The sequence below is a fragment of the Pimephales promelas genome, chromosome 24 (assembly GCF_988280905.1).
Source record: "Pimephales promelas chromosome 24, fPimPro1.hap1.1, whole genome shotgun sequence".
In the NCBI taxonomy this organism is placed as follows: Eukaryota; Metazoa; Chordata; class Actinopteri; order Cypriniformes; family Leuciscidae; genus Pimephales; species Pimephales promelas.
This window is the reverse complement of record NC_142792.1, coordinates 14,467,263-14,480,461: the sequence shown is the minus strand read 5'-3', so window position 1 is coordinate 14,480,461 and position 13,199 is coordinate 14,467,263. Positions and strand designations below refer to the sequence as shown.

Below are 13,199 nucleotides of genomic sequence, written 5' to 3'. Positions count from 1 at the left end.
TAAATTTTGATTTTTCAGTTTGTGAAACATTGTTCTGTGTTTTATCTTTTTTTCAGTGTTACTATATGGTTTATATTGACAGGAAGATCAGATTATTTAACTCTTTTGTCTCGTTCAGCAAAATGAACTACCCTTAATTCAAGTAGTTTTTATAAAGTTAAATTCCCTGTACACATTCACAGGCACATCTTTTAGCATGTTCCAAACAAGGAATTAATGCACCCACAGATAAATTATGAAAAGCATGATTAGTTCACCTCCCGAGTCTTTCGTTCCTTTGTCATGTGACTGGCGTATTAAGCAACCTATTACTAATGCCTTATATGTTAACTCCATGTGGCCTGTTAGTTTTATCAGTGCTTCTACACCTGTCCTGGCGACCTCCTCCCCCACTGCACACTTTGGTTGTGTCTGGAAAAATTAGCCAGCTGACTTGTTGCCAAAATGACTTTGTAGGCAGGGTTTGCTTATGAAAGCCGTAATGGTTTAATGATCTACAGCAAAATATAGCAAGATTTTGTGAAAGCCAAGCAAACATTTAATAAAACATACATTTACACTCAAACTGACCACCAACTGCAACGTTCAGATGTCACCTTCATTTTTTTAGCTCAACTGTCACAGAATGGATAGCACAGGATATCAAATCATTATGCTGCCTTCAAAAATCGATCAGATGAGACCGGAAGTTATATGACTGTTGATTTAAGGGTTGTTTGGAATTATTATTATTATTTTTGAACACAAGACTCTTATGTGTGTGCACAGGTGTCGCCGTGCTATGATGGCCGTTCATTTTGACGAAGTTTGGGATGATGATGAAGAGTGCAACCAAATGTGCGACGTCTGTCGTCACGGCAGTGGTAAGCATTTATTACCTCCCTTAATGTGAACGAAAGATTTCCCAACGGGTTAAGTTGGTCAAACAAATTGACCGTGTTGACCAATACAGTAGAAAGCTGCTTGTCTGTGTGAGCTGTGATTCATTTATCTACACCAGGGGTGCCCAATCCTGTTCCTGGAGATCTACCTATCTGCAGAGATGAGATCCAACCCTCATCCAACAGTCCTGTCTTTTATTATCAAGTGCCCCTGGGTCCTGAAGATCTTAAAGCAGCACTGTGCAGTTTTTTTGTTTACCTTTGGACTTATTGCAGTGGTTATATGACTATTTTTGGGTTGAATATTGGGTGTCTTTAACTAGCTGGTTTCGGTGTGTTTGATCAGGGTTGGAGATAAACTTTGCAGCAAGGTACATCTCTAGAGGCAGGACTGGGCACCCCTGATCTACACAGACAATTGACCATTTGCTCAGACAATTTCACCTACTGTGACCGCAGGCCTCTTATGCAATGGGTGATGTTTTTATTTTTTCAGACTACATCACTATGGACATCACTCAGCATGCTCGAGACGTTGTTGAGATAGTAGAAATGGCCAGCTCTCTGGATGAAAAACTGACCCCTCTGAAAGTCTGCGAGGCTTGGATGGGCAAAGGGCCCGCTAAGCGGCGCAAAACGATAAAGGTCACGTCCTTGTCACGCTTGGAGGTGGAGTCCATTATCATCCACCTTTTGTTGCATGGCTACTTCAGGTACTTTTACAGATTGTGAACTATTTCCTTTCCATTTTTAGATCTATTCTCTTACTCTTTTCTCTTTTATATGCAAGTGAGGACTTTAGCTTCACTCCCTACACAACCCACTTCTACTTGAAGTTGGGCCGTAAGGCATCTCTCTTGAAGAGCGGCGGTCACTCAATCACTATGAAGATGAGGAGAGTGGTGTCACCTGCTACCGTAAGACAGTCAACAAAATCAGCAGGCGTCCTGTTTTTCTTCTAGCAAATTCTAGATTTAAACTTTTCCTAATAGTTGTTTGATTAATACTTTCCTGAACCTCTTTCAATGGTGACGATTGGCCAGATTCATTTCAAACATGTTACTTTTTGCTACATGACGGTAATACAAATATTTATTTCATTTATTTATCCATTTCATTTAGACTTTTGCTTACTTTAGTGATGTGTATATTGAATCTGGCCTTTGGTCTCTGATCTGTAGTATTTACTGAGCTTTTTTGTTGATCTATTTTATTGTACCTCTTCCAGTCTTATTTTGTTTCAGGTAGATGCCATCATAGTGCTTGAGGGGAGCACCACAGTTCACGTAGTTAACTCTTTTTTTCTTTTTTTTTACCCAGTAACTAACACATTCATAAAGTGTTTGCGTAGCTTAGATTTTTACACCAAACTACAAATAGATAGCAATCAAATTAAGCTAAATGTTTCCACCCAATTAGTTTAGGTCAGTAAAACTAAAATAAAGTTTGTTCAAACAAATGTTTTTCTCTTCATTGAAAAACACAAAACATTTATTTTAGTAATTTACTCTCCCAATGCAGTCACATGGTGGGAACTACAGATCTACTCCCCAAACACAAACTTAGGTTAACAAATTTAGGTGATTTGAATAATGAAATTAATTTGTGATACAATGTTCATGAATTGACTTGCATTAGCTCATTTTAACAAAGTAAAATGAATGCAAGTCTTGAACATTTTGTCACGTTTTATTTTTTTATCCACTTAAATTTGCTAATTTGAACAAGCCGCAAAAATCTTTTTACTTGATTCTAATTTAGCTTGGCTGTGTCAAAGATCGTACTGTATCCTTAAATTCTCTAATCAGAATCGTTTCAGTGGTATGTGATTTATGTGCCTTTTTAAGTAGAATATTGTCTCAGAAGATCAATGTGGTCCAGTTGATGCAAAAACAAATTGGACTTCTTCTCAGTTTATGCATTTACCAGCCTCTAAACATCCCTTTCCCAGCAGTCATAGTGGAATTGGATTGTCTACAAACAGTGGCCCAAAATGTAACACAAGCATTTTCCTATCACGAGTTAAACCTCTTCAGTTGGAGTTGTCATGGTCCCTCATTGAACATGCAGTAACCCCTTTTATTTCTTGTGTTCCTACAGTTTATAGTGACCACTCACCCAAATGATTTTAAGACCCCAACAGGTAAAGAGCTGTTGTGCCACCCCACAGGTAAAGAAAGTGTCAGAAAGTGCCGGGGAGAAAAGTAGTACCAAAGTAGAAGGAAAAAGACCGGCTGACGGTGACTACAAAAAATCAGTGGCCAAGAAAGTCAAGACTCTTCCCTAGTCCGTAAGGAGAAGAAAGCAAAAGTACAGTTCACTTACTCCTTATTCTCAAAAGCATGTAGACATTGCTTAAGAAACATGTAAGCATTTAATGAGGGAAACATCTACCACTATCTTTTTTTTTTCTTCCCGCTTGTGCTCATATTTTACAAGTGTCACCTGTCATGATGTTTATGTTTAAATCAAACCTCATTTATTATTTCTTTGCTATGACATATTCTTAAAATCTTCCATTTAATGTGTCCGCATGTGGTGTTTTGATGTGCATGGAGTTTTGTAGAGAAAAGTCTTCATTAGAATTTAAGCTAACCATAACCAATAACCTTACTATAGCTTTGCATTCATCTTAAAGACAGACCTACAAATTTTGATAACTCTAATTTCTTCTCTTTCCTCAGGATGATCAAGCAGTTGATACACAAGAGGAAGCAGAGGTCGATGTGTCCAATATGGCCATTGAGGGACAAAGCAAAACTAAAATCTTTAAGAATCACCAAAACATAGAGAAGAGACTCGCTCAAAACCACATTGAAAGTCTTGTTTCAGAAGCAAGCGAGTATGTAAAGCCAGCCTCCGTATTTGAGGTTGATGTTGAGGTCAATCTTGTACAAGCACAGAATTGTGCAAGTGAAAAAGAAAAGGGTCTTAAAAACGACCCCGTACAGCCGAAAAAGAGGCAAAAACCACTGCCAATCAACAGTGCTGCTAATGCCAACCAAGCTAGAGCCAATCTGGTTAGCACTCCTTCTGAGCTATCTATCATCTCTTCAGCTGCCGTGGAGGAACTACACCATCTGCACAGTTATTATAACAAACAGTTAAGAAGAATCGACTACATTTCCCAAGAGCATTTGGAAAGCTCCCAGCCTGGGATGCTGACTTGTATGAGTGAACCCTTCAAAAGCCTCCGTTTCCCTTCGAGGACGACCATATCCAGAGGTGCCAGGAATTTATGGACTCGTGTTAGTATGAGGAGAAAGCTCATACAGTGAATTATGTTTACTTTCTAATTTCTGTTCTGCAAACTTGACCTTAATTGTTCAATAGTTTGAATATGTAAATAATCTTTTTGTTAAATAAACACATTTGGAGGGTTCTGACTGCCTGTTTTTCTCCTCAAAAATAAGTAAATAAATAATTAGAACTGCTGTAGTGGTTCAAAACTCCAAAAATATATAAATAATGATTTTAGGCTTATCTTTCAAACGACCAAGATTGGTTGGCGATTTCATAAAACATTTTAGAGGAAATGATTTTGTTTTGTTTTTATGGAAACCCTGATACATTGTTTTCAGGGTTTGCCCTTCAGAAGAATAGCATTTATTTGGGAAAAAAACAAACATTTTTTTGGTAACATTATTAAATAAACTATTATTTTTTTATACATTTAATGCATAATTGCTGAATAAATATAATGTCTTTTAGTGTATCGGGGGGCTCTTATTACAGTTAAGTTACCACGGACCTTTATTTTGAAATAACGAAACCCAAACAGATCATGTGCATTTGTTTGTACTGAATGCAAGGTGTATCTGAAAATGAGTGTTTTTATTGCTGTTTAATACATTTTAATCGTTAGCCTGCAGTGTGTATAGTTGAAAGGTCATGCGCTCGGTGAGTTACGTGCAGCGCGTGAGTTTAGACTTCACAGGAACACTCTTTCCTCACGCCATCTGTCTTGGCGATGCAGATAATGACTCTGTAAGTTACAAAAGTGTCTTTTAGTTTATGACTCGGTGTATTATATCCACCAGGTCATATGACTAGTGTTTAACGTCATATCGCTGTCATATTCACTAGTAGCTATATGTTTCAGTAGCTAAGTTTTCTGTACATAAAGTAAACCAGATGTTTTTCTGCAGCTGAATGAGCTGGTGGTGGGTGACACTAGTGGGAAGCTGTACATCTATAAAAATGATGACTGTAAGCCGTGGATCACGCGAACATGTGTTGGCATGGTGAGGAGCATCAATGAATAATAGTGACTAATGCCGTGGTGAATGTATTTGTATTAATCAAGCTGTTTTTATTCACAGTTAACATGTGTTGGAGTGGGAGATGTTTGCAACAAAGGAAGGGTAAGATTATAATTCTCTTCCTTCCTTGCAAAAAACACAAAAAAAGGTGCCTGTGATGGTATCAGATGACCTATTGATCAATGATTACTTTATTCATGTACCATGGCATTTAAATAGTAATCCAAGATAATTACAAGGATGTCATCATGGTAAACCGTGGTATATGACGTTTTTGATGGGACCAAAATCATTATATATATATATATATATATATATATATATATATATATATATATATATACACACAAAATATTGCATTTTTAATGTAAAATTATTCATTATAATTTATAGATAATATATTGATTGTGTATGTATTATATTTATAGTAAATACATTATTTTAATCAAATTAAATGTTTATTAATTATAATTAGATTTATAGAAAACATATTAAATAATTATTTTGTGTGTGTTATTCATAGTAAATACATTATTATTTAATATTATACTTATTAATTATAATTTTTATTTTTAAATGTAATCTATGTATGGATTTTTGGTAAAACCTTATAACTTTTTATGCAAGTAAATTCATAATTTGTTATGTTATTAATAGCAATTCATATTTATCAATTAATTATACTGTCTACATATTATTTATTTATTTTTATTTAAAAAAACAACAACAACAACATTGTTGTTCCATAGTACTTTTTGTTAGTTTTCTTTCATTTTATTAATTATAATAATCACAAATCTTATGTATTTAAGTTTTTCATTGCTTTTGTTAAATTACTTTCTTTTTTTCTCTGTCAGAACTTTGTTGTGGCAGTGGGTGCGGAAGGCTGGTTTCACCTGTTTGATATCAGTGCTTCTGCAGCCAAGTCAGACTCCTCAAGTCAGCAGGACGGCTCGATTGGTGATGAACAGAAGCCCAGTTACACCCAGCACATCCCCGCCAATACCAAAGCCATGCTCATCAGTGATATCGGTGAGGAGTTTGCATATGACGTGCTCAAATGTTTCTAAACCTTTTTAAGTCATGAGAATATTGAAGTGTTTGTGGCATGTAAGATGGAGACGGGCGCTGTGAGCTTGTCGTTTGCTACACGGACCGGGTGGTGCGGGCCTTCAGGTGGGAGGAACCCTCTGATGCTTCAGATGTGAGCTCTGGTCAGCTGGTCTTACTGAAGAAATGGCTTCTGGAGGGTCAGGTACTGAACTAGATGCACCAAACGTCAGGCCAACATGAAGTCAAACTACTATTACAGCCTTTCTGCTTTCACCAGGTTGACAGTCTCTCAGTAAACCCAAGTCCAGAAGGTCTCCCTGAGCTCATGGTGTCTCAGCCTGGCTGTGGCTATGCTATTCTGACGTGCTCTTGGACACAAGAGGGCGCCGCAGGACCTGGGGAAGAAAACACGGCATCTCCTAGCAAGTGAGAGAATCTCAGTGAGGTACTAAATAATGCAAACCATATCCAGGACTGGATTTGGGAGTAATTCAGGGTGTGTTGTGTGTACCCAGGGAGGGTTCTTCCAGAGACGTTGTCCTTCATCTTACCTCCGGACGCATCCATAACAAGAACGTGTCCACTCATTTGATCGGTAGCATTTGCAGAGGTACTGAGAGAGCATGCTCACACACATTTAGATTGAATATTGGGGATGCAGCACACATATCCTTACAAAATTTGCAGCTGGCCGAGTATAGTTTGACTCACTAGTAGTTGTGATTTTTACTTGCTCTCCCAAGATTTTCACTGGCTCACCACCACCACAACCACAAAAAATAAAATAAAAAAAATATCAGTTTAATGGTATTGGTTGATATTTGATGTATGGTTACATGCTCATTTTTACATTTTTACTTTTCTATCTAACACTTACTTAAATTATTATTATTTTTTACCATCTATTACAATGTTATGATGATTTCTAAATTCACTTGTAGAATTTAAAATAATTGATAGCTTGTAGTATTTTTTTGTTTGTTTGTTTGTTTATTTACACAATATAATAAAGAATTTTATTTATAAATTTTAATAATGAAATTTAAAATAAATTATAAATAAAAGTATTTTTAATAAATACATGTTATTTTAATTAAAATAATAAAGTGTACATATCATATTTAGGTTACTTTTTATAATTATGTTTATTTTAAATAATAACATGTTAAAAAACAAAAAAATGTGTATAGAATATTTTTATATTAAAAAGTTTTTGTAATTAATAACAAAATAATAATCAAGATATATACATAAAAAAATTAATATAAATATATATATTATTTAAAATCTAAATATTTTATTAAAAAAAATAAAAAAATACCATTTTACTATTAATTAATGTATTATTTTAATAAACATTTAAAAAAAGAATTGTAAATATAGTATATATATGTAAATGTATTTATATAATAATATGTTTATTTTAAAAAATATGTATTAGTATATTTATATTAATTTGTATTATATTTTTTTATTAAAAAATGTATTTATAGCATCATTATGTATAAGAGTTGTAATATTAGTCCATCACTAATCACAAATCATTCTCAGAATTTAACAAACAAACAAACAAACAAATCTATTGACATAACCTATTTCTGTTTTCTGCAGGTTCTAAGGATGATTCGTCTAAAGGTGGCCTGTTTGCTCTTTGCACCCTAGACGGTGAGTGTCTGATTAGTCCATTATCTGTCAGAGGTTATTTGATATAGTCCAGCACATGTGTTTTCTCTGTTCACTCTGTTCTTTGGACACTCTGGGCTCAGGTGTGTATAAAGATTGGCTTTTTACTCTTCGTCATTCTTCATGGCCACTCAGTTACACAGTACAAATTCAAACCTGTTTTATATATATATATATATATATATATATATATATATATATATATGAAGAGTTCAGATGCAAAAGCCTCTAAGTGCCATTTGAAATTTTCTTCTTTAATGATGATTTTTATCAAGCTTGTATATTTAAGTTCAGTGATTTCACTTAAATGGCAATGATAATTACCTATTAATTGTTATTTAAGTGAAATTACTGAACTTAAATATACAAGTTTGATAAAAATCATCATTAAAGAAGAAAATTTCAAATGGCATTTAGAGGCTTTTGCATCTGAACTCTTCATATATATATATATATATAATTGTTTGGACAGCAGTATCTATCTATCTATCTATCTATCTATCTATCTATCTATCTATCTATCTATCTATCTATCTATCTATCTATCTATCTATCTATCTATCTATCTATCTATCTATCTATCTATCTATCTATATATCAAAAACAGCAGTGGATTGATGTTATAGCTGTTGTTGTTTTTCATTAGATTTTGTGGTTGTTTTTCATTGAATTGGTCTTTCAGGAACTTTGAAGCTCATGGACAGCTCTGAGAAGCTCTTGTGGTCTGTGCAGGTGGACCACCAGCTTTTTGCCCTCCAGAAGCTGGATGTCACTGTAAGTCTGTGTGTATGTGGCCCCAAAAACCATTTAAGTGCATACACAGTATATATAATTGAACCACATATAAAATATCAAACCATCTGCAAAGAAATTATACTAGAACTTTTCTTTGTTCATGTTTCATAAATGTTTGACTACAAGAAAATGCAACAAAAAATGAAAGTGCTCTACCTGATGTGTATGAGAGTTTGGTATGTTTTTGTACATGTGTTAAGGGTGATGGGAGAGAGGAAGTGGTGGCCTGTGCCTGGGACGGCCAGACTTACATCATCGATCATACGCGTATGGTGGTCCGATTCCAGTTTGATGAGAATGTGAATGCATTCTGTGCTGGTGAGCTTCTCTTATAGTCTCTATCAGGGTGAATCTTATTATTTTTTGTCAAAAACATCTTTGGAACAGATTCACCAAAAAAAAATCTATTGTGAAATTATTTAGCATATTTTCCCCAAATTCTCATTACTGTACCGGTAATTAAAAAACAAGTTGTTTTAATATTGGCCAAACAACATTTACCCCTGGATCCACAGACAAGGTTTAAGTCTAGTCTCAGACTAAAATGCATGTTTGAGATGTTCTAACTGAAAGCAACTTACTAACTATCTTAAAATATGTCAGTGCCATTGTTTTGTCTCAAGATGCACACCAGTAATGTTTTTCTAAGGCACGTTTATGTCCTAATTTAACAAAGGTCTAATCCTGGCTTAATAAGCCTTGTCTGTGAAACCAGGTCTGCATTCAAATGTCCACTCAATCTTTAATATTTGGCCACTTCCTTAAGATGCTACAGCCACTGTAATTTCTAAACACATGGACATCAAAATATGAAAATTCAGAGCAAAGGTTTAAACTTTTATTTTGAAATCATGATCAACAATTTTTTATATTTAGAAATCAGTCTGTATCTATCCATCCATCCATCCATCTGTCTAATAAAGATTATACTATTTTACTTTTAATATTAATTTATGCTAGAAAACTGATCTACAAGGTGGAAAATAGTCTCATTTCTATACTGGTCTCTTTCATTTCTGCTTGCATCTTTCTATCCCCTTTTTTCTCTCTTTCTTTCATCGCAGTGCACATTGCTGAAGTATTGAAACCGTTGCATTAAGAGGATTACATTGATAGATGCACACAAAAACGTCTTGCATTCATGTTGACATTGAAAGACCGCTGACTCATGTACAACAAAGCCTCACACAGTCCGTGTAATGTTTATCAGCTCATACACCTGTGTCTTCATTTCCATCTGGTGAAAATGCAGAGAGCAAATGTGGAGGGAGCCGTGCACTCATTAAAATTCAGCCTCAGACTCTGTGAGTCTGCTCAATGACGGGAATGTCGAGGAGAAGGGCTGCTCTTACACGCAAGGTCTCTCTGGAGAAAAACGTATTCTAATGCTAAAGAGACCAGACGCCGTGTGAAACATTATGTGGTCTTGTCTATACAGCACCAGTGAAGTCCTGATCACTCATTTCCACTTGAATGTGTAAACAAAAATGCAAAGGTGTAATTTGATTTAATAAGCATTCTTTCCCGCTTATCAGCTTGAAAAGGGTTGATCGATGTTTTTATAGTAGCATTTATAGTAAACAGAGCCTTTGCATACATTATACCATGGTTTGTGTCCAATTTAATAGTATCTGGCGTTAACTCAAATACCTTTAAATTAACTAGACTACTAAACAATCAATGTCATGGTTTATGTTATATTATATGTCTCCGTGATTTCTGGGAAGGATTGGTGTAACCTTAACATTTCTTCTTTACATTAAATCTAGGCAACAAGTTACTGGGATACTTATTTCTTATAATATATTTTTATTTTTTATTATTTTAAATATACAATATTAATATATGTAAATATTATATATATATATATATATATTTTTTTTTTTTTTGCTTATTTAATTAATTATTTTATTTAATTTTGAGCTACAATTCTACTAGAAGATCTAGTCCCTAAAATGTAAACTAATAATGTTACTAGTTGGTCTCTATGGGTGCTGTACAGTAACTTCATGAGCAGATGTTTGACATCATAACTGTTACCATAGAATGTTTTTAAACAGGGCTAAAATGCTGTATTGACCAATCACAATCTAGTTCGGCAGCTTTCCATTTAATAAAATAATATATAAAATCAAAAATATTGAAACAATAGTTGCCATTATTGTCTTAATCATGTTAACTGGTTGGTAATTGGTTATTTAACGATTTAATGATATAAATTAGTTACTATAATATATTTTAATAGGTAGATTAATTATATTTTTAAATAAATAAATACATTATTATTTATTATATAATGTAATTTACACTGTTATAATTTTATTTTTTTATTAAATGTCAGTAATATAGTCTATAATGTGTCCTCTTTGTCATGTTCCTATTTCCTCCATTAGGTCAGTATGCATGTAAGGATGGGAGGAACAGCCCCTGCCTGGTCTATGTGAGCTTTAACCATAAGATCTATGTCTACTGGAGAGTGGAGCTGGAGAGGATGGAGCCCACCAACCTGCTGAGTGTGCTGGAAGAGAGACCCGAGTATCCAGACCTGCTTCACAGACTGGGAGTGGGTGAGTGGACGTCTGTGTGTGTGTGTGATTGTTTGTAGAGCTCAACATTGCCCACAGTAACCATCTGGAGGAGCCGGGGAAAATATAGGATGTATAGGCAAGATCAAGTTTCTGAATGCATTTCTAACTGAGCTTATAAGCACTCATCAAGACAGAATATGCCAAAATGTATTTATGAAAAGCATGCGTTTTATTGTTGAAACTTTGAGATGTTTTAGCTGATTATAAGAAAAATTAAGTTTTTTAATTGCTTTAAACTCCAATCTAGAATTTTATGTTGTAAAATAAATTTTTTCAGTTTGGACTGGTGAAAAAATAACTGTTCTTCTGAAAGTGTTTACATGCAAATTCCACCACACAGGCTGAAGAGACTCGTTCTTGCGCCCCGTCATTTCAATTTCTTGGGACGCGGCATAATTTGCCTTCGTATTCAAAAGCAGTTGACTGGGCCAAAGGGGGGTCAGGTCACTCTGCTCACTCAGACTCCTGCCTCATGCACAGTTGTTAATGAAAAGCCAGCTTGACTTCCTGGGGCCACTGTTAATTATTCATCCTCTGAGTCTGATGTGCTCCCACAACGTGATTTTCAAAGCGTGATTAGCTAACCGTGCCACGGGACACAGCCGCCATGAACTCCTGCAGGTGAGAGGAATCACGAAAGATGGAGAGCTATAGTTGGTAGACTATTAGTGGTGTTTGTAGGATATAAGTGGAGGTTTATACCAAATGAGGCTTTTAAAACAGATGTCTTGTCACTGAATATTTAACAAATGTATTTTTTCTTGTTAGAAGCAGCTTTTAAATTTAGGTTAATGACCGACACCTTTTTAATTCCCAAAGAGGGTTGATCAAATTTCAATTAGTGGATTGGATGGTTTGTTGTAGTTGAATTTGGCTTTATATAAAATGACTATTTTATGCAAATATATTCAAAAGAATTTTTTTTAAAAAGCATTAGAGGCATGAATTAATAAGCAAGGCTTTTTGCAGCTCTGATGCCCCCTAAACTCCCACAATTCATTTCTTTCCACTCTTAGTTTCCAAAATATCTTACATGAGTCTGAAGTGGATTCTGACAGCAGCAAAGGGTCCTTTCATACCCATTTTTGAATTTGTAATTCATTCATGCGATGCATTTGGCCCATTTCTGTGCAGAACACACACACATACTTGAAATAAGCTTTTGTTTTTTGCACTGCTTCAGTGTTTTACATTCTGCAGGAAAGCAGAGAATTATCCCCATATAAAAGAATAAAAACAATATGGTTGTGTTTGTTTGTGCACCTTACAGATATCAGTGACACTGTAGCGGTTCGGAAACTCATTGGAGACGTGCTCTACAAGAACATACCGAGAGATGGCACTGATTGAATCACGACTCTCAAACACAGATCTTCATTTCTGTAAATAGACTTTTAATAAAACTACATCTGGATGTTTGCTCTGTGTCTATGCCTGTCATTTGCTTTCATTCATTCGTCAGTTTCCTTTCTGATCATTTGGATCCATTGTTTGATCATGAGATTCTATTGAAAATATTAATAATTAGGGCTGTCAAATTATTAATCGTGATTAATTGCATCCAAAATAAAAGTTTGTGGTTGCATAATATATGTGGGTGCACTGTGTATAATTATTTTATCTATATAAATACACACACATTCATGTATATTTTAAGAAAAAAATATTATTTGTATATAAAATATTTCTATTTATATATAATATAAATTATATATAAATCTATATACAGTATATACATGAAAATATTTCTTAAATATATGCAAGCGTGTGTGTGTGTGTGTGTGTGTGTGTGTGTATATATATATAATTATACACAGTGCACCCACATATATTATGTAAACACAAACTTTTATTTTGATGCGATTAGTCGTTTGACAGCCCTATTAAAAATCCCTTCTTGTTATAAATGTAGCTCAATTCATTATTTTTAATAAACT

The 13,199-nt window shown here is 34.5% G+C and overlaps 2 protein-coding genes across 6 annotated transcripts in view; both read left to right on the top strand.

The window, feature by feature from the left end:
* recql (RecQ helicase-like) overlaps positions 1–4,263 on the top strand; it is a 79,617-nt gene extending 75,354 nt beyond the window's left edge. For 2 of the 4 annotated variants that reach the window (XM_039668405.2, XM_039668403.2), the window contains exons 13-16: positions 769–863; positions 1,378–1,594; positions 1,672–1,798; positions 3,566–4,263. In XM_039668405.2, coding sequence (XP_039524339.2) covers positions 769–863; positions 1,378–1,594; positions 1,672–1,798; positions 3,566–4,159 — 1,033 coding nt within the window. In that variant the 3' untranslated portion in view covers positions 4,160–4,263. Of the gene's footprint in view, positions 1–768; positions 864–1,377; positions 1,595–1,671; positions 1,799–3,051; positions 3,192–3,565 lie in introns of all 4 variants that reach the window. The other 2 variants (XM_089127042.1, XM_089127043.1) reach the window with 2 other exon arrangements.
* Positions 4,264–4,628: 365 nt separating this feature from the next.
* On the top strand, positions 4,629–12,681 carry itfg2 (integrin alpha FG-GAP repeat containing 2). Of its 2 annotated transcripts, none has more exons than XM_039668409.2 (12): positions 4,629–4,868; positions 5,030–5,125; positions 5,204–5,245; positions 6,001–6,175; positions 6,259–6,398; positions 6,474–6,622; positions 6,712–6,806; positions 7,808–7,861; positions 8,562–8,653; positions 8,875–8,992; positions 11,068–11,241; positions 12,533–12,681. In XM_039668409.2, exons 1-12 carry the CDS (start codon positions 4,773–4,775, stop codon positions 12,610–12,612), a joined length of 1,311 nt encoding a protein of 436 aa, XP_039524343.2. In that variant the 5' UTR covers positions 4,629–4,772; the 3' UTR covers positions 12,613–12,681. The 2 variants fall into 2 exon arrangements, with proteins under 2 accessions (XP_039524343.2, XP_088983175.1); XM_089127049.1 differs by lacking the exon at positions 12,533–12,681 and adding an exon at positions 11,603–12,361.
* The last annotated feature ends 518 nt before the right edge of the window (positions 12,682–13,199 follow it).